General features: G+C 44.1%; 1 protein-coding gene across 1 annotated transcript; it reads right to left on the reverse strand.

Annotated features, from left to right (window-relative positions):
- Positions 1 to 11,569: 11,569 nt before the first annotated feature.
- On the reverse strand, positions 11,570 to 21,497 carry LOC119630716 (uncharacterized). The gene is made up of 3 exons (XM_038021080.2): positions 19,580 to 21,497; positions 17,838 to 19,352; positions 11,570 to 11,625 (listed from the first exon to the last, which is right to left on the reverse strand). The coding sequence occupies exons 1-3, from the start codon at positions 21,495 to 21,497 to the stop codon at positions 11,570 to 11,572; spliced, it is 3,489 nt and encodes a 1,162-aa protein (XP_037877008.2).
- Positions 21,498 to 24,392: the final 2,895 nt, after the last annotated feature.

The raw sequence follows: 24,392 nt of genomic DNA on the forward strand, positions 1-24,392 counted from the left end.
TTCATTTTTACAATGAGTAAAAAAGTGAGTAAAAAAGTGCCTCTAAAAAATAAAACCTGTATATTAATCTGAAATGTATCGTTTACATCTAGGATTCTGTATGTATGTGTGTTGCTTCTTCCGTAGTCCCGGCGGAGATTCCACGCCGACATGACAGGTGAAAGTTTACACCTGCTATCGACATAGACCTCCGTGGATCTGGACTTAAGCTAGTTCTGCGAAAGTGTTGAAATTCGATTATCTTTTTTCGAAAAAGAACTCCATAATGTTTTGTTCGCGTTCCTGACCGCGGCTACTGTGAAATATTTAAACGAATTTAATTAGTGGGAGATTAAATAGTGCTTTTTTTTAATTCGGTCCTCTAGAGCTTCTTTTATTTGATATATAGCGTGAAGTGTTTAGGACTGCTAAAAGGTACAAAAATTAAAACAACCTGTTTTTTTAATTAAACGAAATCCAACAAAAAACGCAGAGCTTGCTCTTTACAAATGTATGTGTCTTCATTGCGATACCGAAAATACCACAAATACATACTGCCTTACTAAATTACCGGCGTAATGTTCCACAAATACATTACGCCGGTAAGAGTAACGCCATCTATCGCCGAATAGTCGAACGAATATCGAAGGATCTAGTAGCATCTAGAATGCTCGAGAAGCACAACGCCATCTATTGTCAGAAAGCGGAAATGCAGAATACTAGACTTTTGTGGAATATTCTCGACAATTCTAGGGATGGGGTATCGGCTATAAAAGCGTTGTAGAAACGGCACGCAATCAGTCAGTAATCGGAACTACTCGAAGCGAAACAGCGAACGGATCACCTGAAGCGAAGCGGAGGAAGCGAATTGAGAATTTTAATGTGTTTGTGAAGTTTGTGAAGTGCTAATACAGTTTTAATTTATACTTCGGTGGAATTCTATTTATCCCGAACCTCAGCGCGCGTATTGTTACGCCCTGAGGTTCGGGATATATTATTAAACCCCTAGCCAAGTCATATCTACAACAAGCCGCCCGCTCCGGCTCAGCTCGGGTCTTTAGCAAAAAATTCAACGATATTTGACGTTGTTTTATTTTTTTTAAATAAAAGAATACTTATTGCGGCATAAGTATAATAGTTAGACATATGCTGTTGCGACACTTTTTGTAAATAATAATGTGTTCTACAAAGTCGTAATACATTATTTTATTGTATCATCAATAGTTTTCGCAGGGCACGCGATATAAAGGATATTTTAGATAGTTTTTTACACCTTGGATTACGTAATTGGAGTTTTAATAAGGACCCCTAATTTTTTTCAAAAAGGATTATAGCCGATGTCACTCGGGAATAGTGTAGCTTCCAAACAGTGAAAAAAATTTTCAAATCGGTTTTGTACTTTCAGAGCCTATTCAATACAAACAAACAAACAAACAAATCTTTCCTCTTTATAATATTAGTAAGATGAATACTTTAAATGACACGATAAATATGCTCTTATAAACGAAGATGCGTTTCAATCAGAAGATTAACCAAAAGACAGAAGACGGCAGTCATTATGAAACTAAAACTAAACTTTCACCTCCTATCTCAAGATTGGAGGCGACGTTCAAATCGAGATCTCGAACGCTCCAGCAAACACTTAACATCAGTTAGACCACGAGCTGGTTCATCATTTAATACAAAAAAACAAAACTGTTCACTGGTGGTAGGACCTCTTGTGAGTCCGCGCGGGTGGGTACCACCACCCTGCCTATTTCTGCCGTAAAGCAGTAATGCGTTTCGGTTTGAAGGGTGGGGCAGCCGTTGTAACTATACTGAGAATTAGAACTTATATCTCAAGGTGGGTGGCGCATTTACGTTGTGGATGTGTATGGGCTCCAGTAACCACTTAACACCAGGTGGGCTGCGAGCTCGTCCACCCATCTAAACAAAAACAAAAATTCAAATTGTTAACTTTCCTGCAATTCTCTTTATAGTAACAGAGAAATAGTTAGACATTTTCCTAAAAAAATATTTCTCGCAATTTCAATCCGCCCAAGTCTCAATATTAAGCAGTCCGTACACACTCAGTCTCCTGTCGAATACTGAATTTCAGGCGGTATCCTATCGGGCGCTCCGCGGGGAACAGAATTGCCACCTTTATTATTCATACACCATACAACTTTGAAGATATCCGAAACGCAGATGCTCACGATTCAGAGTACTGTGCCTATTGTTTTATTGAATATTGTCCAGGGGTTAAGCTATTACTTTTATATTTCTTTTTTTTTTTTGGCCTTGTAGACAGACGAGCGTACGGTCCACCTGATGATGAGTGGTTACCGTCGCTCATGGAGGTCAGCAACACCAGGGGCAGAGCCATGCCGCTGCCTACTGTTAAGTACTCTAGATCTAATTGAATATGCAATGTCGAAAAGGGCACATGTCGCATATTTTGTCAAATACGTTTTTTCATAATCATGTAGTTTTGAGGCTTACCTTCACCCATTTTAGAATAATTCCAGTAATTTTCAATTGTTAATTAACAGTAAAATATATCTCAAAAGTTAATATTTTAAATTTTACACTGCTTTAGAAAATAATCAGTTTTTTTTTTTTTCATTTCCTGAACATTTTACGTTTTCAGAGATGTGCCCTTTTCGAAATTGCATATTCAATTATACTTGAGACCTTAGAACTTTTATGTCAAGGTGGGTGGCGCATTAACGTTGTAGATGTATATGGGCTCCAGTAACCACTTAACACCAGGTTGGCTCGTCCATCCATCTAAGGAATAAATAAAAAACTATCTATCTTCTTCAACCTACGATGAGTGCAGGTCTCTTCATATGCACTCCATTCTTTTCGGTCTTATGTCTTTCGCATCTAGTTCTTACCAGCTATTTTAACCAAGTCGTCAATTCACTTTATTGGTTGTCTACCCACATCACGACGTCTAATATGATGTTTCCACTCCAGTACCTTTGTGCCTCATCGATTGGCAGTGCGACAGCATATATGCCCATCCCACTTCCACTCTCTTTCTCCAAGCAATCACTTTGGCTATATCAGTCAAACCAGTTCTTCTGCGGATTTCGGTATTACCTACCCTATTCCGTAAAGAAATGCCTAACATAGCCTGTTCCATGGCTCTTTGCGTGACTTACGTAATGGTCATAATTTGCTTTGAAAGTTTTATTGCTTAGATGGGTGGACGAGCTCACAGCCCACCCGGTGTTAAATGGTTACTGGAGCTCATAGACAACTACGACATAAATGCGCCACCCACCTCGAGATATAAGTTCTAAGGTCTCAGTATAGTTACAACGGCTGTCCCACCCTTCAAACCGAAACGCATTACTGCTTCACGGCAGGAATAGGCGGGGCGGTGGAACCTACCCGCGCGGACTCCTACCACCAGTAAGTTTGCTTTGTAAGTATCATAATAACTATATGAATGTAGTCTGAGTATAATTTTACTATAACTTATCGCTCAAAAATACCAGTCGTATATCAAACACACAAAAACCCAAGCCGCTTACGCCCACTAAAGGATATTTTCAAGCCTTACCTATAGGCCTCATATAACTAGTGAAGCTCAAGGACCATGTATAATTTTACCTACTTGGTAGTAGGGTATTTTGAGAACCCAAATGGACTACCACCACACCTCTATTCCACCGCAAGGCAGTAATACGTTCCGGTTTGACGGAGAGGGTTGCTGCTCTACTAGAGACAGAGAGCCAGACATCATGTCTCAAGGTGGGTGATGGCATTTACTTTGATGCTTACGGAGTCCGGTAACCATTTAACACCAGACGTACAAAAGTCTAAACAATAAACAGAATATGGCCCTTGATGTCTTTTTGACCGTTTATCTGAATGTCTACATGAAAAAAAGCTGTTACCGGAGCCGATAGATATAAGAATATGCCATCACCCACCAGGAGATATCATCTCCAAGCTCTTCATTTCCGTAACAAATTCTATTCGATCCAAAACGTGGCAAATTGGGAAAGAAAGTGCTACTCATCCATCCAAACTCGCAATACACCCTACCGCGATACCATTAACCTTCAGCAGCACCCAAAAAGCTGCACGCGCTTAAAATCTTGCTCCATTGTATACCCAAGAGCGAAGATAAACATAAACCAAACTATTCACAACAAAAACATTAAAATAAGTATAAAAATAAGTATAAGTAAACATTAAATTAACGGCCATCTGGTGTAGTGGTAAGTAACATGGTCACTACACAAGGGGGTCGCGGGTTCGAATCCCGCCAAGGGGAGATATTAATTGTATGATAAATATAAAATATCTTTTCCAGGATTATGGATGTACATTAAAAATATGTATGTGTATAACAAAAATCTTACATTTATTTCCGTTATATGTTACCTGTAACACAAGTTCATTACAGAACTAGGCACGGGACCAGTTAACGTGGCGTGATTGTTAGTAAATATTGATTGAAGTGAAACTTCTTTAGGCGCATGAGGGTAAAATTTTTACAGATGTAACGTCACGCAGGTATGCAACGGAAGTGTCGAAAATTTTTAATACAGCGCCACCTATGAGATTTTTTAATACTAACGTGCGTATGAAACCTCCTGTAGTGAATTTCAATTTAGGATTATACGTGACGTTAAAATATCGATTCACAGACGGCACTACCTCATACTATAAAAGATGATTTACAATTATTTACTAATGACAAAATTTTACATATACATTTAGGATAATTGTATTTTAATTTTTGAAGGTTTCACTTCTAACACGTGTGAATTGCACACATGTTTCTTTTTTTTATTATTTATTTATTATATAACACAACAAAATTGATTAAACTGATTCCCTCTTCATAGTGCGAGCTAGATACATCAATCGCTTAACATAGTCAGAACTGTCGGCCAAACTGCACAACAAAACTTCGGCATGAAGATGGCTTCAATTCAGTGTCTCGTAGCGATTTTAGATCACCTTAAAGCCAAATTGCGATAACGATTGCCATTATTAATATGGACACATCGAAGACTTTTCATTACTGGTGGTAGGACCTCTTGTGTGTCTGCACGGTTAGGTTTTTTTTTGTTTATTGCTTATCTGGGTGGACGAACTCACAGCCTACCTGATGTTAAGTGGTTACTAGACCCCATAGACATCTGCGACGGAAATGCGCCACCCCCCTTAAGGTCTCAAGTATAGTTACAACGGCTGTCCCATTCTTCAAACCGAAACGCAGTGTTGCTTCACGGCAGAAATAGTCAGGGTAGTGGTACCTACTAGCGCGCACTCACAAGAGGTCCTACCACCAGTAATTACGCAAGTTATAATTTTTCGGGTTTGATTTTTCTATACTAATATTATAAAGAGGAAAGATTTGTTTGTTTGTTTGTTTCGAATAGGCTCCGAAACTACTGGACCGATTTGAAAAATTCTTTATCCATTAGAAGCCGACATTGTCCCTGATGAACATAGGCTACTTTTAAAAAAATATATATTTTATTTTTTTGGTTTCATGTGTGTTTTAATGTTTCCGAAGCGAAGCGAGGGCGGGTCGCTATATTACATAATGCTATTCCATGTTATACTACACTATATGTTATACTACTACCCTGCCTATTTCTGCCGTGAAGCAGTAATGCGTCTCAGTTTGAAGGGTGGGGCAGCCGTTGTAACTGTACTGAGACCTTAGAAGTCATATCTCAAGGTGGGTGGTGCCATTTGTAAACGTCTATGGGCTCCGGTAACCACTTAACACCAGGTGGGCTATGAGCTCGTCCAACCATCTATGCAACAAACAAAAAAAGGCAATCAAGCTGTCGGTGATCAGCAAGTCCTTTGAGTAATTGTTTGAGATCCCGTCATCTCGTTTTTACTATCGTGGCTACTATACAACACACACTATAGCAAGGCTTAAACACACTACTTAGAACCACTGCGTTCTGCTATAATATTATCTGGTACATTAATTAATTTACCTAAGACCAAAAAGTGCCTCTATCAGCACTTTCCGGCCTAATATATACTGGAGTCCCTTTGGCTCGCAGTCAGTCGCTCTGCGTCGTTACTATGAGCCACACTCTTTCTAAGTAGAATCTTTTGTATCTTCAAAGTCGATAAAATCTCTTTTAAATAGAGTTTTTCAAAGTCCCGTATAACAGTTCACTCACAGTGCGTATTCAGAGACCTTTTCTGGCACGTACCATCCGTCTTTGGAATGAACTTCCCACAACGTTGTTTCCTGAGCGCTATGACATTTCTCTAAACGAGGTTGGTGGAGATTAATGCGCCTTAAGCGGCATTTTGGCTGTGCTCTTGGCATTGCTGACATTCATGAGAGACGATAACCACACACCCGTGGGCCATATGCTATCAAAAAAATCAAATCTCCCGGCTCAATTAAAACCTCTGGAAGAGGTGTGAAAAAGTGCTTTGACTAAGAAAGTGCTTTGGTTTTGTATTGTATACCCAATGACGAATCCCCATGCGCTGGACTGATCAGGTGAAAGACCTTACTGAAACCCCCCCTTAACGAGTGTGTGCGCCGGGCCTCGGTTCGCAAAATGTGGAAAACACCTGTCAAGGATTTAATAAGCAAGAATTCCACATAACCACGACTGCTCTGCCAAAAGCAACCCATTATGATGATGATGAAGTACTTTAGATGATCTCATCACGTCCCCTCCTTTCAAACTTACACAGCTCACCACGGAACTGGCCTCATCCCCACAAACTGGAACCAATGCGTTCATTCGCAACGTGATTCTGGTAATCGCTTTTTCCTCATACTATCCGTTCTGGGTTTAAACTCCACAATATTCCATAACCAATGTAACATGGTCTTCTTCAAATACGGCTGTTGGGAGTTTGACATAACGGTAAATTAATATCACGTTGTCAATTGATTCGCATCACATTAACTTGATTTAAAACATTTCTAATTCATTTTTAAATGTACAAATTCTTAATAGTCTTGGTATTGTGTGATTATGAATAACGTAGTTCTTTTCTTAAACGAAAAATACGGTTAAGGTTCACGTTTGTGAATGAAAGCGGTTATTTTAGCAATAGTCCGAGAATTTTGTGAAGGCCACAGACCACGGAATACGTCCGAAGCACCCGACCACTGTAGTAAGTTAATAAAGATAGAACTTCGAACGTCAAAGCAATCAAAACCACCCTTATTTCGCCAATAGCAATGCTAATTCCCATCAATTTAATTACATAATACCCGCCCTTCAAAACTTTACCGCCAAATTGTCGGAGTCACTTTGCGGGCCCGTCAAATGTCTTTCCAGCTCAACTGACAAGGGTTAATTAAAGAGAGGGATGCAACTATGAATTAGCTTGAAGTTTGACAGAGCCGGCTATAGTTTTGAATTTCAATTCCCAACTTGATGGGAATACTGTTTACATGTTATTGAAGGCTCGAATGTCTGCGTGTCCTGTTGTAAAAACAACATTGACAACTAAAGGTCCTAAAAATTCTAATGTTTTTGAAAAATTCTGTGGTCGCCGTCTACAACAATCTTCTTACCGTACCGCATTTGTTTATAAACTTCGGTATTTGTAATATATAAGTTCCGTATAAAATTTAACTGAAGATTTTGATGTTCAAGACGGCTTTCATCTAGACCGAAACGTAAAAGTATCTTAAAGAAACTTCAGAACGCTACTTCGATAAAGCGGCGCGACACGATAACCCTCTTTTTTTTATTGCCCTTGTAGGCAGACGAGCATACGGCCCACCTGATGGTGAGTAGTTACCGTCGCCCATGGACTTCAGCAATGCCAGGGGCAGAGCCAAGCCGCTGCCTAAAAATCGTGGCTGCCGCTAATTACATATCCGAATCAAACGACGGGGTAATGCAAAACTGCCATCGTTCTAAGACCTTCTTATCCGATCCTCCCGATCCACTCTCGGGACTTTTAGGCTCGCACTCTTCAAGCAGAAGTGACCATACTTGTCGAACTCGTCAATTACGATGAAGAGTTCATCGTGCGACCTAGCCCATAGGCAAACAAAAGAGTTTCTCACCGGATCTTCTCAGTGGGCCGTATTTCCGATCCGGTGGTTGAACCTACCATTCAGCGAAGCACTACTCTTGCTAGGGCCAGTCTTAGCCAGTTCTCTCAGAGCTTAGACCCCGTGAGCTCACCTAACCGTCCGTACATAGTAAGAATAACCCCTTAGGCTACTAAAGACTGGGCAGGGAAAAAAACAGAACTACTTTTAAAATCTAACATCTAAGCAATACAAAAAAAATTTGCTATTTAATATTACCTTTTCTTTATTGCATTTGTAAGCAGACGAACATCCGGCCCACCTGATGGTGAGCGGTTACCATTGCCCATGGACGTCAGCAATGCCAGGAGCAGAACCAAACCGCTGCCTACAATTAAGTACTCTTCGCAAGTCTCGTTTGAAGAAGGATATATCATGCCTAGTAGATATTTAGCCATGTAGTTAATTCCTTAGTTTATATTGAAAGTAAAACAACAATGAATACAGAGTCCTGATTTTTATTTATTTTTATTGCTTAGATGTGTGGACGAGCTCACAGCCCAATTGGTGTTAAGTGGTTACTGGAGCCCATAGACATCTACAACGTAAATGCCCCACACACCTTGAGATATAAGTTCTAAGTTCTCAGTATAGTTACATATTTCGGAAATCACCCTCTATTTTGTTGGGACGTCAAGTCGTGAATACATTGCAGAGGGTGGCGGCACGGGAAGACGGCGAGACTAGAATAATGCGCCATTGGACAAGCAAACAAGTTTACATTCGTGTTTGTCCATTGTTGACGACATTTACAAAATAAATACGAAATTTTACTTTTTTTTTTGAACGAAGTTCCTTATGGGACGATGCGGAGGGGTACCCTAACCGGGAAAAAACGTCCGTAACGTAAGATTTTTATTATTTATGTATGGTCTTAGTATGATGGCTATACAGTTTCTAATGTATAGTCTACGTGATGACGGTTATTATTATTATATATTTTTTATAAATCATTGTGAATAAAATAAAGTTGATAACTTTGTAAAGTAGTTTTTTTTTATCAAAAACAAAAATCATAATAAAAAATGTATACCCGAATAATAATTATCTTTATAACTCGAATAGAACTTAAAATTAATATTTCTATAACAAGGAACTTTGTTCCTGTCTGGTGTCCCACGACACCGCACATCTTTTTTTTTACTTTTTTTACTTCTATAGATTAGTAGACACGTTTTATATGTATCAAGTATTGAACAGTTACAGGTGTCCGTGAATACATGATACATGTGACTAGGAGATGTTTGGGAATGGTAGTGCAAGGTAGAGGGGGAAGAGGTCAACCGAAGAAGACATGAATGGAGTGTTTTTTTTCTTTTTTATTGCTAAATGTGTGGACGAGCTCACAGCCCACCTGGTGTTAAGTGGTTACTACTGGAGCCCATAGACATCTACAACGTAAATGCGCCACCCACCTTGAGATATAAGCTCGAAGGTCTCAAGTATAGTTACAGCGGCTGCCCACCCTTCAAACCAAAACACATTACTGCTTCACTGCAGAAATAGGCAGAGCGGTGGTACCTACCCGTGCGGACTCACAAGGGGTCCTAACACTAATAATTACGCAAACTATAATAAATGCTATTCCTTCACCGTGAAAGTCAATCGTGAACATTTGTTGAGTACGTATTTCATTAGAAAAATTGTTTAATGGTAAATCATAAAATAAAAATATTCATAAACTTTCTCTAAATAGTTATAATTGATAAAATTATTTCCTTAAACGCGACCACTTAAAATCGAATTAATATTATTTATTTATTTATTTATTTATAGCTTCTTATACTATAAAGTATAAAGGCGGACTTAATGCCATAGGCATTCTCTAACAGTCTACCTTAGGGGAGTGCAGAGATGAAGCTTGGTAGGTGTAGTGTGAAGGTGATATTACTGAAACATAATAATATGTGTATATATAACATACATAATATTTATAGATATCAATACTCGTACTTAAATAAATACATATACATAAATATATAGATATACATAAATATATACATATAAAAACATATATAAACAAATATTATCAATTAGATGACTCTGCTAACTATCGACCTAACTCTTCTACGTGGAAAACGCAAAGTAGATGTCGTCGTCTCTAGTGAACATTAAAAAAGAAGCTAACGACAGCCATATCCGTTTTCTAAAATCCTGTTTAACGTTTGAACTGGTACAATATACGCTTTTCACAATAAACTAGACGTTAATACGCTATTCTTGGATTCAATTTATGAATTTTTCTGGTGGTAGGACCTCTTGTGAGTCCGCGCAGGTAGGTACCACCGCCCTGCTTGTTTCTGCCGTGAAGCAGTAATGCGTTTCGGTTTGAACGGTGGAGACCCTAGAACTTATATCTCAAGGTGGGTGGCGCATTTACGTTGTAGATGTCTATGGGCTCCAGTAACCACTTAACACCAGGTGGGCTGTGAGCTCGGCCACCCATCTAAGCAATAAAAAATAATAAAAAAAAAAAATAGAAAGACATTCGAATCGATATTATCCGTGTGACATAATTTTATAATTTGATTGAAATGCAATACGAACTGTGTGACATCGGGAGAATAAGTACAAAAAAAAAATAGTTTAAAAAAACTAACAAAATACGCTTTTATAGAAAATCCAACTAAAAAACTAGATAATAAATTTTAATAAATTAGAATTAAAAATAGTGTAAGAAAAAAATATTTTATTGTAAAAAAGCGTGGGGTGCATGGTATCAGTAGTTTTATATTATACAATTTTCTCATATATTTTTTTAATATTGAATCATCATCGGTCCTTAATAAGTATACCAAATTTCGAGTTAATCCGACGTTTTGAAGGGGGTCAAAATCATGTTCAAATATACCGTTACTAACATACATACGTCTGAAGCTAATAAAAACGTATTAAAAAGGCAGACAGCAGGTTGGCTCTGCCCGTGGCATTGCTGACGTCCACGGGCGACGGTACCCACTCACCATCACGTGGGCCGTATGGTAATTTGCCTACAAGGAAAATAAAAAAAAACAACCAAAATTCCCCAAATCGGACCGTATAAATTATTTGAGTATCGCTATTTGAGTGACTTATTGACGAACCACTTAGCGCCCCTGACTGCGACAAACTGTTTTTTTTGTTTATCTGAGCGTTTAATATTCATTTAACTAAACATATAATTGTGGTAAGACGTCTTATGAGTCTGCACGGGTAGGTACCACCTGCCTATTTCTGCCGTGAAGCAATAATGCGTTCCGTTTGAAGGCCGGGGCAGCTGTTGTAACTATACTGAGACCTTCGAACTCGTATCTCAAGGTGGGTGGCGGCATTTACGCTGTAGATGTCTATGGGCTCCAGTAACCACTTAACACGTAACATCGTACCACGTAACATCTGAGCAATAAAAAAAATATATATAAATATGTCTATCAAACTCTGATTCCTTTCATACCGGAAATCCTACTGTGGGGACAAATGATCGGCTCCGATTTTTCCTTTTCGACTTTAAAACAAGAAAATCACGATACTAAAATCAAAAGCATGGCTACAACGTTTTTATTTCGAAAGACTGACGGTCTGAATCAACGACTGCGACTCTGAAAGCTTATTGGCTGTTGGCGCCGGAAAACACATCGACTGAGGGCAATTCACACTGCGACGTCACGACCGCCGATACGACTTACGATACGATACATAAATAACGCACATTAAGTTAGATAAACGTATATACAATCTAACATTTTCCACAGTTTTCCCGAGACGTAGACTTTATTAAGTTATATTGTTACGCACTGTAAATTTTCCACAAAGGTACAACTTAAAACTGTATTTATCACTTAGAACACTCACAGAACACCCTAAAATTCTTAATTCACTTCGTCCGCTTCGCTTTAGGTGATCCGTTCGCTGTTTCGCTTCGAGTAGTTCCGATTACTGACTGACTGTGTGCCATCTCTACAACGCGTTTATAGCCAACACCTCATCCCTAGAATTATCGAGAATATTCCACACATCTCTAGTAGTAGTTTCCGCTATCTGACAATAGATGGCGTTGTACTTCTCGAGCGTTCTAGGTGCTACTAGGTCCTTCGATATTCGTTCGTATATTCGGCGATAGATGGCGTTACTCTTACCGGCCTAACAATACAATTTAATATTGTTTTGGTTTTCCCGACACGTAACCGCTGTTATGTGATGTTCTCTTTTTTTTCTACTTTTTCAGTGGTAGCCTAAGAGGCTATTCCAGCAACGCTTTACAACAGCAAGAGCAGTGCTTAGCATTATCTACCACTGGATCGGAATCGCAACCCACTGAGTAGATCCGGCGAGCAACTCAATGGGCTCTGTCTATGGATTAGTTCGCTCGTCGAACACATCGTCTTAAACATCCCCGATCCTGCGAACAGAATGGAAAGCAGTCGACGTCACCCAAAACACATCATTTCGGATCCTCCCGATCCACTAACGTTGCTTTTAGGTACCTTAAGCACCGGTCATCGTCCTCGTCGAACCCGTCCCTTGCGACGATGGGCTCGACGAGTAAATTAACCCACAGACACAGCCCACTGAGTTTCTCGCCGGATCTTCTCAGTGGGTCGCGATTCCGATCCGGTGGTAGATTCTGCGAATCACGGCTCTTGCTAAGGTTCATGTTAGCAACGTCGTCAGGTTTGAGCCCTGTGAGCTCACCTACTAGTTAAGGTAGCGCTGAAATAGCCTCTCAAGGCTATCAGCATAGGTCGGACAAAAAAAAAACGTATAATTGGTGGGTGAACAAACTCTTAGCAGCAGCAGTCGCTCGCATGAATAAAATATTAATTTAATAATAACTCCTTGTATTCGCCAAAGTAATTCGGAATGCGGCTGGAAAAAATCTATACAAAAATTACAGTATCACGCGGTGTGAACGGTCACCGTCCCCCCCTCTATAAAATGCGTCCGGAGCCTCGCGGAGTTCGAAAGCGCGACCGTTGCGCCGCAAAATAGAGCAAATGAAACGATTCAATATTTATTTGATAAATATTCCAGACGTAGGCAATCAGCTCGGGAGACGCTGTCACAGAAGAAATGCGAAACATTCGGATGTGGCAACGGACGCTACAGATACGTGAAACATTCGGATATGGCAATCCGGAGAGTTTGCTTAATGTACAAGAATGTATATTTTCCAGTAAATTTATAATGTAAACACATTATTTCAGTCTTTGAATAAAGTGCAGCTTGTATCGCACAAGACCAACTCCCGTGATACGTTGAACTAAACATGAATAATAAACTAAAAACAATATATATATGTATTACTAGCTGACCCGGCAAACGTTGTGTTGCCTTAAATAAGATTTCTAGGGAAATTCTAGTGTACAAAAAAAAACCTCATTCAACCACATAATATAACCAAAAAAAATGTATCCAAAAAATAAAATTAAAAAATTAATGTTTGGGGTGGACAACCCTTATCACTTAGGGGTATGAAAAATAGATAGTAGCCGATTCTCAGACCTACTGAACATACTATTGATACACAAATAAAACCAAAAAAACATGGCTGAAAAATGTATAGTGAGTAAGACAGGAGACCGGCTTCGTCTTCATCCCTACTACGTGATGTTTGCTGGATGAGTGGTGACACCTGGCGGGGATAACTGATCGATTGATAGTTGATCAGTAGTCGACCGGCGAGGGCGGGAGATCAAATTAAATTTAAAAAAAAAACCTAATTAAAGGAACTTGAAATTATAAACTCTGAATAAGAATTTATCGTACTAAAATTATAATATTTGATTGCCATCTTGCAACCTTATTGTGGATCTGTGCAAAGAATTAAAAAAAAAATCGGGATGGAAAAATAGGGGTTGACCGTATAAGAGTAAAAATTGAGAGTGATATGATTATTTTTATTTTAAGTCATGACAAAATAAAAAAAAATCTTGCCAAAAAAATTCAAGTTTATAATTAACAAACAAAAAATAGGGGTTGATCATAGAGGGATGAAAAATTGAGAGTAACATCAGATTTTTTATTTTAATTCATGACAAAATAAAGATGTAAAATCTTGCCAAAAAAATTAAAGCTTATAATTAACAAATAAAAAATAAGGGTTGATCATAGAGGGGTGAAAATTTAGGGCTGTATGTATTTTTGTATGCTGTATCATAAAAAAATAAAAACAAAATTTTTTGTCTAAAAAATAAAAAATAAAATTTAGGGGTGGACCACCCTTAACATTTAAGGGGATGAAAAATCCGCTTCTCCACCCTGGCCGATATGCACGTTAAGATTCACCAAAATCGGTCGAGCCGTTTCGGAGGAATTCAATTACGCACACCGTGACACGAGAATTTTATATATTAGATTATACATTAAAGTAATCCTACAAAATTATATCTGCCATATTTGTGTGTGTGTGCAGAAATAAAAAACTTTAAGTTCCAAGAAGCCGTATTGTGAGCTTGCGTGCGCAATTTTTCCTAGCCCAAATGAGCGAGAGAATTGAGGGGGTAATGTTTGCCAAAAAATTAGGATACTAAATTTCTTTAATAAAGTACTGTCAGTCTTAGTAAGCACTAAGACCATTGTCTATACTAATGTATACTAATATTATAAAGAGGAAAGATTTGTTTGTTTGTATTGAATATGCTCCGAAACTACTGAACGGATTTGAAAAATTCTTTAACTGTTTGGAAGCTACACTATTCCCGAGTGACATAGGCTATAATATTTTTGGAAAAAAAATTAGGGATCCTTACTAAAACTCCAATAATGTAACCCAAGGTGTAAAAAAATTACCTAAAATATTCTTTACATCGCGTGCCCTTCGAAAACTATTGATGATAGAATAAAATAATGTACTACGACTTTGTACAACACATTATTATTTACAAAAAGTGTCGTGACAGCATACATAGTTATGCTGCAATAAATGTTCTTTTATTTAAAAAAATAAAACAACTCCAAATATCGTTGAGATTTTTGTTAAAGAACCGAGCGGAGCCGAAGCGGGCCGCTAGTTAAATATAAGGCGACTTCGCGTTTACCTGCGTAACTAGAAAATAAATTAATATTTTTTTTAATATTAATAAAGCCACATCCAAAAGGATTTTGTATTCCGTGTCTCCGAGGCAGAAGAGTCAATGAAATTAAGGTTATGCAAGACGGCATCAAATCTACTTTGGCCTCTTGCTCGCTGCTCGCTCGATGGAATGTCGCAAATTTAAAAAAGGTATACGTAATGACAATTGCTTTTTCCAAAAAACTTAACATAGTATAATAAACTACACTAGAGGTCCCGCAGTAGTCGAAATTCGACTATAATTAATTGGAATTGTAAGTTTGTACACTCTTATGATTGTATTTTATACTTCTATAATCACAAATTTCGCGAAGACTACACTATAAAACACATTAACAAAGACAAACAATATTTAATCTATTCTCAATTTGACAACAGACGCCAAGAACAAAAGTTTGACAATGAATAGTATGCATGCGTGTGTGCGTCAAATACATGGTATGTAGTGTGTGTAATGTTTTCTTTATTGATTTAATGTATCTTTTATGCATTATTTTAAGAAAATATTAGCATTGTGCACTTCTTCTCTATATTCTCTATAAGTGTGGAAAATTTCATACACCTCCGTCCGCGCAATTTTCGTAAAAAGGGATACAAAGTTTTTGCTTCACGTATTAATATATAGATATTTGTTTCATTGTTTACAACGCTAACCAGACTTTAATTTTGCATAAATACCGAGCAATCTATAGTTTTTAAAAAACTGTTAGACTGTCAAATTAATCGTTAATCTGTAATAAAAAATTTTTTTTTCTTCTATTGGTTAGATGGGTGAACGAGCACACAGTCCACCTTTTTTTTTTTTTTTTAACGCTGGGGAATCCATTTACGGATACCCGGTCGAGAGGGGTAATAGACCGGGTTATGTCGGACTCCGGCGCCTCCAGAGAAGAAGAGGGAGAAGAGGAAGACCAAAGTCCTCCTCTTCTTCCAATTCCTACCGGGAGACTACGCCTTGAGAAAGGCGCGCGAGGCGCTGCGCGGCGTCTACCACGCAGGACCCGCCCCGCAAAACCGACTACCGACTAAACCCCATCGAGCTCCACCACTCCGACTCCACGAAACCTACGGTACCGCACAATGCGCGCCGCAGGCTCGCCGTCGCCGGTACCCATCCTGACAATAGGACGGGATCCAATCCCCGGGAAGATCCCGCAGGACGTCGTCTCAGGAGACACCGTGAGTGGCGCATAGGAGCCACCTTGCGCCGCCTCACCACGGAACCGACAGCAGAGCACTGGGCGCCCCCGCACCCAGTACCCAACAGTCCCTACGGGAGATTAACGGGAGCATCGTGCCCGCGTCGCCCACCCCGCCTTCTTCGCTGAGGAGCCGAAGAGGGATTCCACTCCCTTTCGCGCTCCTCAGCCTCGCGGAACGCCATGACCAGGTCGCAAAATCTGGCCATGGCCTCCCACGAACTCTCGTCCTCTAGCATGCGGGCAATGATAGCCCGCAAGGAGAGGTCCCTCCCCAGCACCGCGATGAGATCTCGCCGCGGGTGCTCCCAACGCGGGCACGCTTCGAGTGCGTGCTGAGCGTCATCATCCGGATGCCCGCACTGGTGACAACCCGGATGTGGCTCTCTCCTGCAAACCCTCCACAGGTACCTCCCGAAGCAGCCATGCCCCGAGAGGACCTGCGTAAGGCGGAAGGAGAGCATGCCGTGTCGCCGATCTGACCATGTCTCCAGCACGGGCACCAGGGCCTCGAGAGTGCGCCGGCGGGTGGCTGAGGTTTGATGAAGTTCCTCCAGCAACCGCTCCCTCCATTTAGCGTACGCCAGATGACGCGCAGCACGCCTCCACCGACTGACAGCCGACAGGCCGGGTGTCCGTCCCCGACCCAGGGACTGTGCCCTGCGCCGGTATACCGTAGCCAATACCTCGGCCTCGAGATCCCAAGGAAGGGAACCAGCGAGGGCGCAGGCGACCTCTCGGGAGATCGTACGGTACCCCCTGATGACCCTCACCGCGAGCGCCCGCTGAGCTCGGAGCAGCAGCGCCGCATTGCGTGCGGAGAGTGTGGGCGACCACACGGGAGCGCCATGCAAGGCCATACTGCGCACGACCCCCAGGTACAGGCGTCGGACACCGACGCTGCAACCACCAACGTTGGGCAGAAGACGGACTAACGCACCTGCCATGCCCAGTAGCCTCGGAATCAACTCACCAAAATGGTGGTCGAAGCGCCATCGACTGTCCAGCACGATGCCCAAATATTTGAGCTTCGGCTGGACAGCGATCGATACTCCACCGACTATGAGCGTCGCGCCCGGAGGGGGTCCTCTCCGAACCGGGTGAAAGCATACGGCCTCAGACTTGTGGAGGGCCACCTCAAGACCTAGTCTCCGAATGCGGCTAACGACGGTGGAGACCGCCGCCGTTGCAAGGATCGCTGCGGTCCTGTAGTCAGCTCCGCGAGCCGTCACCAACGTGTCGTCGGCATAGCACACCACGTCGACGCCACGCAGGCCAGCACCGCGGAGGACCCAGTCGAAACCGATGTCCCACAGGAGTGGTCCCAATACCGACCCCTGTGGGACCCCGCACGACACCGTTTTTCGTCCCCATCCTCTTCTCTCGGGGAAAATCACGCTCCGCCCTGAGAGGTAGTCCTCTATCAGGGTGCGGAGACTATTGGGGATGCGGTGAAACCGAAGTGATTCCACGATCGTGCTCCAGGGGATCGTGTTGAAGGCGTTGGCGATGTCAATCGACACAGCCAACAACACGCCCCCCTCGGAGCACGCACAATCGGAGAGATGGCGGACACGCAAGACCGCGTCCACGGTCGAGCGACCCCTCCGGAAACCGTATTGGTTAGGAGCCAAATCAGGCCCAACGTTTTCCAGGTGCTGGACAAGGCGATTAGCGATGACGCGCTCGAAGAGCTTACCGGCCTCGTCCAGCACGACGATTGGGCGGTACCCGTTCGGTTCGTCACGTGGCCGACCCTCCTTAGGAATAAGGACGAGCCGACCAGTCCTCCATGGCTCTGGGAACCTGCCCTCACGGAGGCACCGGCTGAACAGCCTTCGGAGGGCAGGCCCCAAACCATCGCCCGTCAAGGCGAGCGCCCACGCTCGGGACGAGATCCCATCGGGACCGGGAGCCGTGCGCTTCGCCCGCATCCTCTGCACAGCCGATTCAAACTCCGCCTGCGAAACGTCCGCAGGCTCCCCGCCATCAGCAACCCGCATCGTCGTCATCACAGGGGGGAAGAAGGCCGTCCCGGTAAAATCCGGAAACAGACCCCCGACTACCCGCTGCAATGTCTCCGGCGGCAGGGTGCTGGTTGCGGGGGGGGCCCAAGGGCGGAGCACATTGCGCGCCAGCCTGTAGGGCCGCCCCCACGGATCACAGTCGAGCGAAGCTAGTAGGTCGTTCCAAGCAGCCTCCTTCGCCTCCCCGATAGCCACGCGCAGGGCCCTTATGGCCATCCTGTACACCTCGTACAGTCGGTCCTCCTCATCGGGGTCCCGGTGCGTTCTTCGGCGTCGATACCGTTGGTATGCGCGACGACTGACGTCGCACAACCGGCGCTGGCTAGCGATCTCCTCAGTCCACCAGTGGACTCTGCGTTTAGGAGCGAGAGCTCTAATGCGAGGCATAGCGGCGTCGCACACCCGCGACATCGCCTCGCGCAGATGCTCCACCCCCTCGCACACGTCTGCTGGCTCACCAAGCGAGTCAAGACGCCATGCCTGGACTACAGCCGCCTCACACAACCTCTCGACGTTGAGGCGCTTCTGGGCCCAACGAGGACCCCCCGCGCCGCCACCGCAGAGCAAGGAAGAGCCCTGGATAGACTCCGCCGGAGGCACTGCGACACCGAAACGAATGTAGCGGTGGTCGGAGAGCGTCTCCTCGCCGACCATCACGGCCCAACCGCGTACGCGATTCGCCACGTCGGGCGTGGCAAATGTAACGTCAACCACGGACCCGCCCAAACGTCGCACGCACGTGAGTTCTGCGCCACGATTGAGGACGAGAAGACCGCTTCCGACCAGCCACTCCTCCACCGCCCTACCTCTGGGGCACGTCCTCGAGGATCCCCAAGCCAATGACTTGGCGTTGAGGTCCCCGAGAACGAGTATCCGTTGGGAGTGCGACCTCCCAACGACGCGGCTGAGCTCGCTGAGAAAAACCTCAAACTCGGCGAGCGTCCTGTTTGGGGAGAAGTACACTCCCAATATGAATACCTCGGCCCAGAGGACAGCAACAAAGCCGCAACCTCTCTCGACAACGTCGAACCTGGGCGGAGCACCTACACAACAACGTCGGATGATAGCCACTCGGCCCTCCAAATCGGCTGCCCAATCGGGGCTCGAAGGAACCCGATACGGCTCGGCGACCACCGCAAGATGGGTCAACCCCTCTGCCATGCTCTGGAACAAAAGGTCCTGAGCTCTGGCAGAGTGATTGAGATTCCCCTGCAGGAATCGAAGGACACCTGTCATAACAGGGCGTCATTCGATGTCTCCATAGCCGTACCGGGCTGCCTCCGCGCATTCTCAAGCGCAGCGGAAGCTCCTCTTCTAGGTCTCGGTCTCGGGGACTTGGCACAAGCCTTGCTCCCGGAGACGTGATCCGCCGGTCTGCCGGCAGAGGCACATACAGCACAGTGTGGCGCCAGAGAGCAGCCGGACGCTACGTGGCCGGTCTGGCCGCACCGGTAACAATCACGGCTGCGGTCGACCGACGACGGACATCGAGCGCTCACGTGCCCTAGCTCATGGCATCGGAAGCACTGTAGCTTCTTAGCCTCTAGCAGATGAGCGCGGAGCACGCTCCAACCGACCCTCAATTTCGGTACGGCGAGGATCTTCGTCGCGGCAGCGACGGGCAACCGAACCAACACCTGACCCATCCCACTTGGGCCAGACTTGATCTCTCCGATCTTCACCGCTTCAGTGCATTCGCCAATCCGGGCGAGCTCAGCGGCTACTTCCTCCGGCGTCAAGGAGTCATCCAGCCCGCTGATGCGGATGGCTGCAGTCGTCACTGGCCGGGTCACGATGACCCCCTCCGCGGACAGAACCTCACGAAGCTTTTGGGCCAGGAGATCAGCCTTGGCGCTCTGATCAGCACCTTCCACTACCAACACCTTGGCCCCAGTCACTGCAGACCGGATGCGCTGGATGGGGATTCCGAGTGCCCCGGGGTCCACCTTGGCTCTCGCTTCGGCGAGTACGCTGCGGTATGTGAGTCCTCTTTCTACAGCCTCCGGCTGCAGCTTGAGCACAACAGCTTCAGAGCGCGGAGGACGCAGCTTCTTCTCTTTCCTCTTTGCAGAGGACGGGTTTTTCTTTCCCGCTTCAGCGGGTGCTACCACTGGAACTGTCCTCACTGCTCCCTCCCTCGGCCGAGTGCCCCTACGGGTGACCGTTGACCAGCTCTCGATCAAGGAAGCTGGAGCCGGGAGGAGGGTGGGCGTTCCAGGTGGAGCCACTTGCGCAGTGGCTTTTCTTCTGGGGCCTCGTATCCTCTTTTTCGCCGATGTTGTAGGTGGCACTGGTTTCAATAATGGTGCCGAATTCAGTGTAGCGTCTACGACCATAGGAGGGTCCGGTGATTTTTCGCGGCTCTTCCGCCTGTCCGCCGCTAGCGGTGGTCGCATTCGCGGCTCCGGTAGAAGCCGTCCCTCTAGCCCCGCAAAGCGAGCGTCGAGCATCGTGCCGACAGCTCGCATAATGCGCTGGAGGCGCAACTCCTCCTCTTCTTCTTCGGTGTTTGGGGCCGGGGCTGCGGCTGGTGCATTCCCTAGCACCTGCGAGACCGTAGCCAGCTCCCTCCTAATTTCATCAAGCTCCTTGCGAAGCTGTAGGATCTCCTGCTCCTGCTTGGCGTTGATCGCACGCAATCTTTCAGCCTCTTCAGTTGCGGTGCGGCCCACAAGGTCCTCCGTGGCCTCCTTGACGGTGGCCGCCAACTCCTTCAATGCACGCACATACGTGCCCTTCGGGCTACTAGATTTGGCGGCCACCGTCAGAGCCACCTCAGCACTCTGATGGAGCCTACGCTCGGCATCAGGCTTAGGGACAGATCCCTCAGCCGCTCTCTTCTTCTGGCGCGTGGTGCGCGCGCTCTCTGTGAACTCCCTCTCCTCTCTTTGGGCCCTAAGGCACGCCTTCCTGGCAGCAGCCATGCCAACGCACTGCCTCGTGGTCGGAGGGCGTCCCCTTCCACGCTTTGATGGCGTCACGGCTCTGGGCTTCGCAACTGACGGGCCCTGAGCCTCCGAACCGGAGCTGCTGCTCAACCCGTCTGAGCTTATATTAAGGACCCTTTTCCGCTGTCGTCGTGTCGGCGACGAGCGGGTCGACGATTGGGCCGAACCGACTGTGGCCATGTCATCGTCTGACACGACATTGGCTCTTAAGGAGCTTACTTCAAGGTCCTTCTCGGACATCTTCGTCTGAACTCCGTCCTTCCCGGACCTGACGTCTAGGCAGTTTTTGCCCCCCCCAGAGTACGTGGGGCAGCGTGCGTCCGACGAGTCGGCCGCACGGAGGGATTCTCCCCCCGCGGAGCGGGAGGTACCCTCCTGGGGTAGTATCTTTTTAAAACTAGCCATTACATTTATTTCTTTTTTATATATTTTTTAACCCAGGGTTCGGTTCCCTGGGACACCCTAGCGACTGGTCGCCCACCAGCCATTCATTCTCTCGCCGGGTGTCAGAGCTTAGAATTGGGTATAAAAGGAAAGAAGATAAAAATAAAACCAAATAAAATCAAAATAAAACCACAGGAGAAGAAGAATAGAAAAGCGTGTAAAATAAAACAATGAACGGAAGGAAACAAAAGAAGAGAAAGAGACAGATTGAAACTTAAATTAAATTAATAAATAAATAAAAATAACCAAAGGACAGTGTGAACAAAACAATAAAACAACAAGGAAAAGAGGGAAAAAGTGGAGGCCCTCGCATCTCCAGGAGAACCACCCTTCAGCAAGTGAAGGGGGAGGAGAGCGTGTAACCCCCGATGCTGGTTTTGGTCCGCGTCGCTCAATCTCTCCCGCCGTAACACAACGAGAGAGAAGGAGCGATGCCCCTGTGACTATTGCCCAGAGGCCCGTGATCCGCCACCTACGGACGCGCCCGGTCGAAGTCCAGCAACTCCCCCGCAGACGAGACCCACAGCACGCAGAGTGCGCGCTGCAAGCTCGTCCACGACCGGGAGCACACAGTCCACCTGCCGTTGTAACTATACTGAAACCTTAGAACTTATCTCAAGGTGGGTGGCGCATTCACGTTGTGGATGTCTATGGGCTTCAGTAACCACTTAACACCAGGTGGGCTGTGACCTCGTCCACCCATATAAGCAATAAAAAAAAAGTGGTTACTGGAGCCCATAAAATCGATGACGTAAATACACCACCCACCTTGAGATATAAGTTCTAAGGTCTCAGTATAATTACAACGGCTGCCCCACCCTTCAAACCGAAACGCATGTCGTCAAATGACTTGAAATTAAATAGATATTTATTTATTATAACTATATAATCTAACAATCCTAATAAGTGTATTAAAAATCTAAATTCGACCATAATGACCCTAACATCTGAAGATTTACATTCATTTTATCTATTACACTTTCTCTTTTGTTTTACTATTGATATTTAAAAAAAAACAACCCAGTTCCATCTATTTTCTGTTAATAACATTAAAAACGATCTATATTTATACAAATTTAAAAATAAATTCGGTTCACAAACAGAGGACAACATGGTAGATAGCCGGCGTCATTTTTTTTTTTTTTGTTGTCTTAACCTATTTCGATACGGATTTGATAGAACGGAACAGTTAAATGAAAGTGAAATATTAGATAATTTTCAATGGACACAGTTACTTGACACATGCCAATAATACAGTTATTATAAAAACCTTTCAATGTTTTCTATTGAGGGCATAAATTATCTTGAATACTAGATATATTTTTTATTGCCTAGATGGGTAGACGAGCTCACAGCCCACCTGGTGTTAAGTGGTTACTGGAGCCCATAGACATCTACAACGTGAATGCGCCACCCACCTCGAGATATAAGTTCTAAGGTCTTACAACGGCTACCCCACCCTTCGAACCGAAACGCATTACTGCTTCGCGGCGGAAATAGGCGGGGTGGTGGTACCTACCCTTGCGAACTCCCAAGAAGTCCTACCACCAGTGATAAGACTAGACAACCAAAGAGACAATACAAAATCTCATATAACAATATTTGCAACGTTTGAGAAACCAGCCATATTCACAAAGCGACGACGTTTAAGAAAACGACAAACATTCATACATCAAAACAAACATACAAATTGTTAGCAAACTTACAGATGAAAGGAGCATGTGTGAAAATTTCCAGCAATTTGTAACTCGCAAAGAAAGCTTCGAGGGAATAGACTGGGAGGTAGCACATTTTTATATAACTCTTTTATTGTTTATTAGCTGACCCGGCAGAATTGGTAGTGCCTCAATCGATAAATAAAAGACCTAAACTTTTGTATAAAATAAACTTAAAACAAACAAAAAGAATCTATCCGACGGGGGACACATCAAAGGAAAAACAAAATTGCTATTTTTATTTATTTCCGAGTATTTTCATATTTATTTATTTTTATACCTTCTCTGGACTTCCACAAATAATTCAAGACTAAAATTAGCCAAATCGGTCCAGCCGTTCTCGAGTTTTAGGGAGACTAACGAACAGCGATTTGACAGTCGTCGTGGCCTAATGAATAAGACGTTCGGTGCATTCGTGTTGAGCGCGATGCACCGGTGTTCGAATCTCAGGCGGGTACCATTTTTTCTAATGAAATACGTACTAAACAAATGTTCACGATTGACTTCCACGGTGAAGGAATAACATCGTGTAATAAAAATGAAACCCGCAAAATTATAATTTACGTAATTACTGGTGGTAGGACCTATTGTGAGACCGCGCAGGTGGGTACCACCCCCCTGCCTATTTCTACCGTGAAGCAGTAATGCGTTTCGGTTTGAAGGGTGGGGCAGCCGTTGTAACTAAACTTGAGACCTTAGAACTTATATATCAAGGTGGGTGGCGCATTTACGTTGTGGAAGTCTATGGGCTCCAGTAACCACTTAACATCAGGTGGGCTGTGAGCTCGTCTACCAATCTAAGGAATAAAAAAAACAGCGATTCATCTTTATATACATATATAGAAAAGGGGGTACGAGCTCACATCTGAAGTCAAGTAGTTACCGGAGCCCATAGACATCGACAACGTAAACATCACCACCCACCTTGAGACGCGCTCTAAGTCTCAGTTTTATAGTCCAAGGGCTAAAGTTGCCC

Source organism: Bombyx mori, chromosome 28 (assembly GCF_030269925.1).
Source record: "Bombyx mori chromosome 28, ASM3026992v2".
NCBI lineage: Eukaryota > Metazoa > Arthropoda > Insecta > Lepidoptera > Bombycidae > Bombyx > Bombyx mori.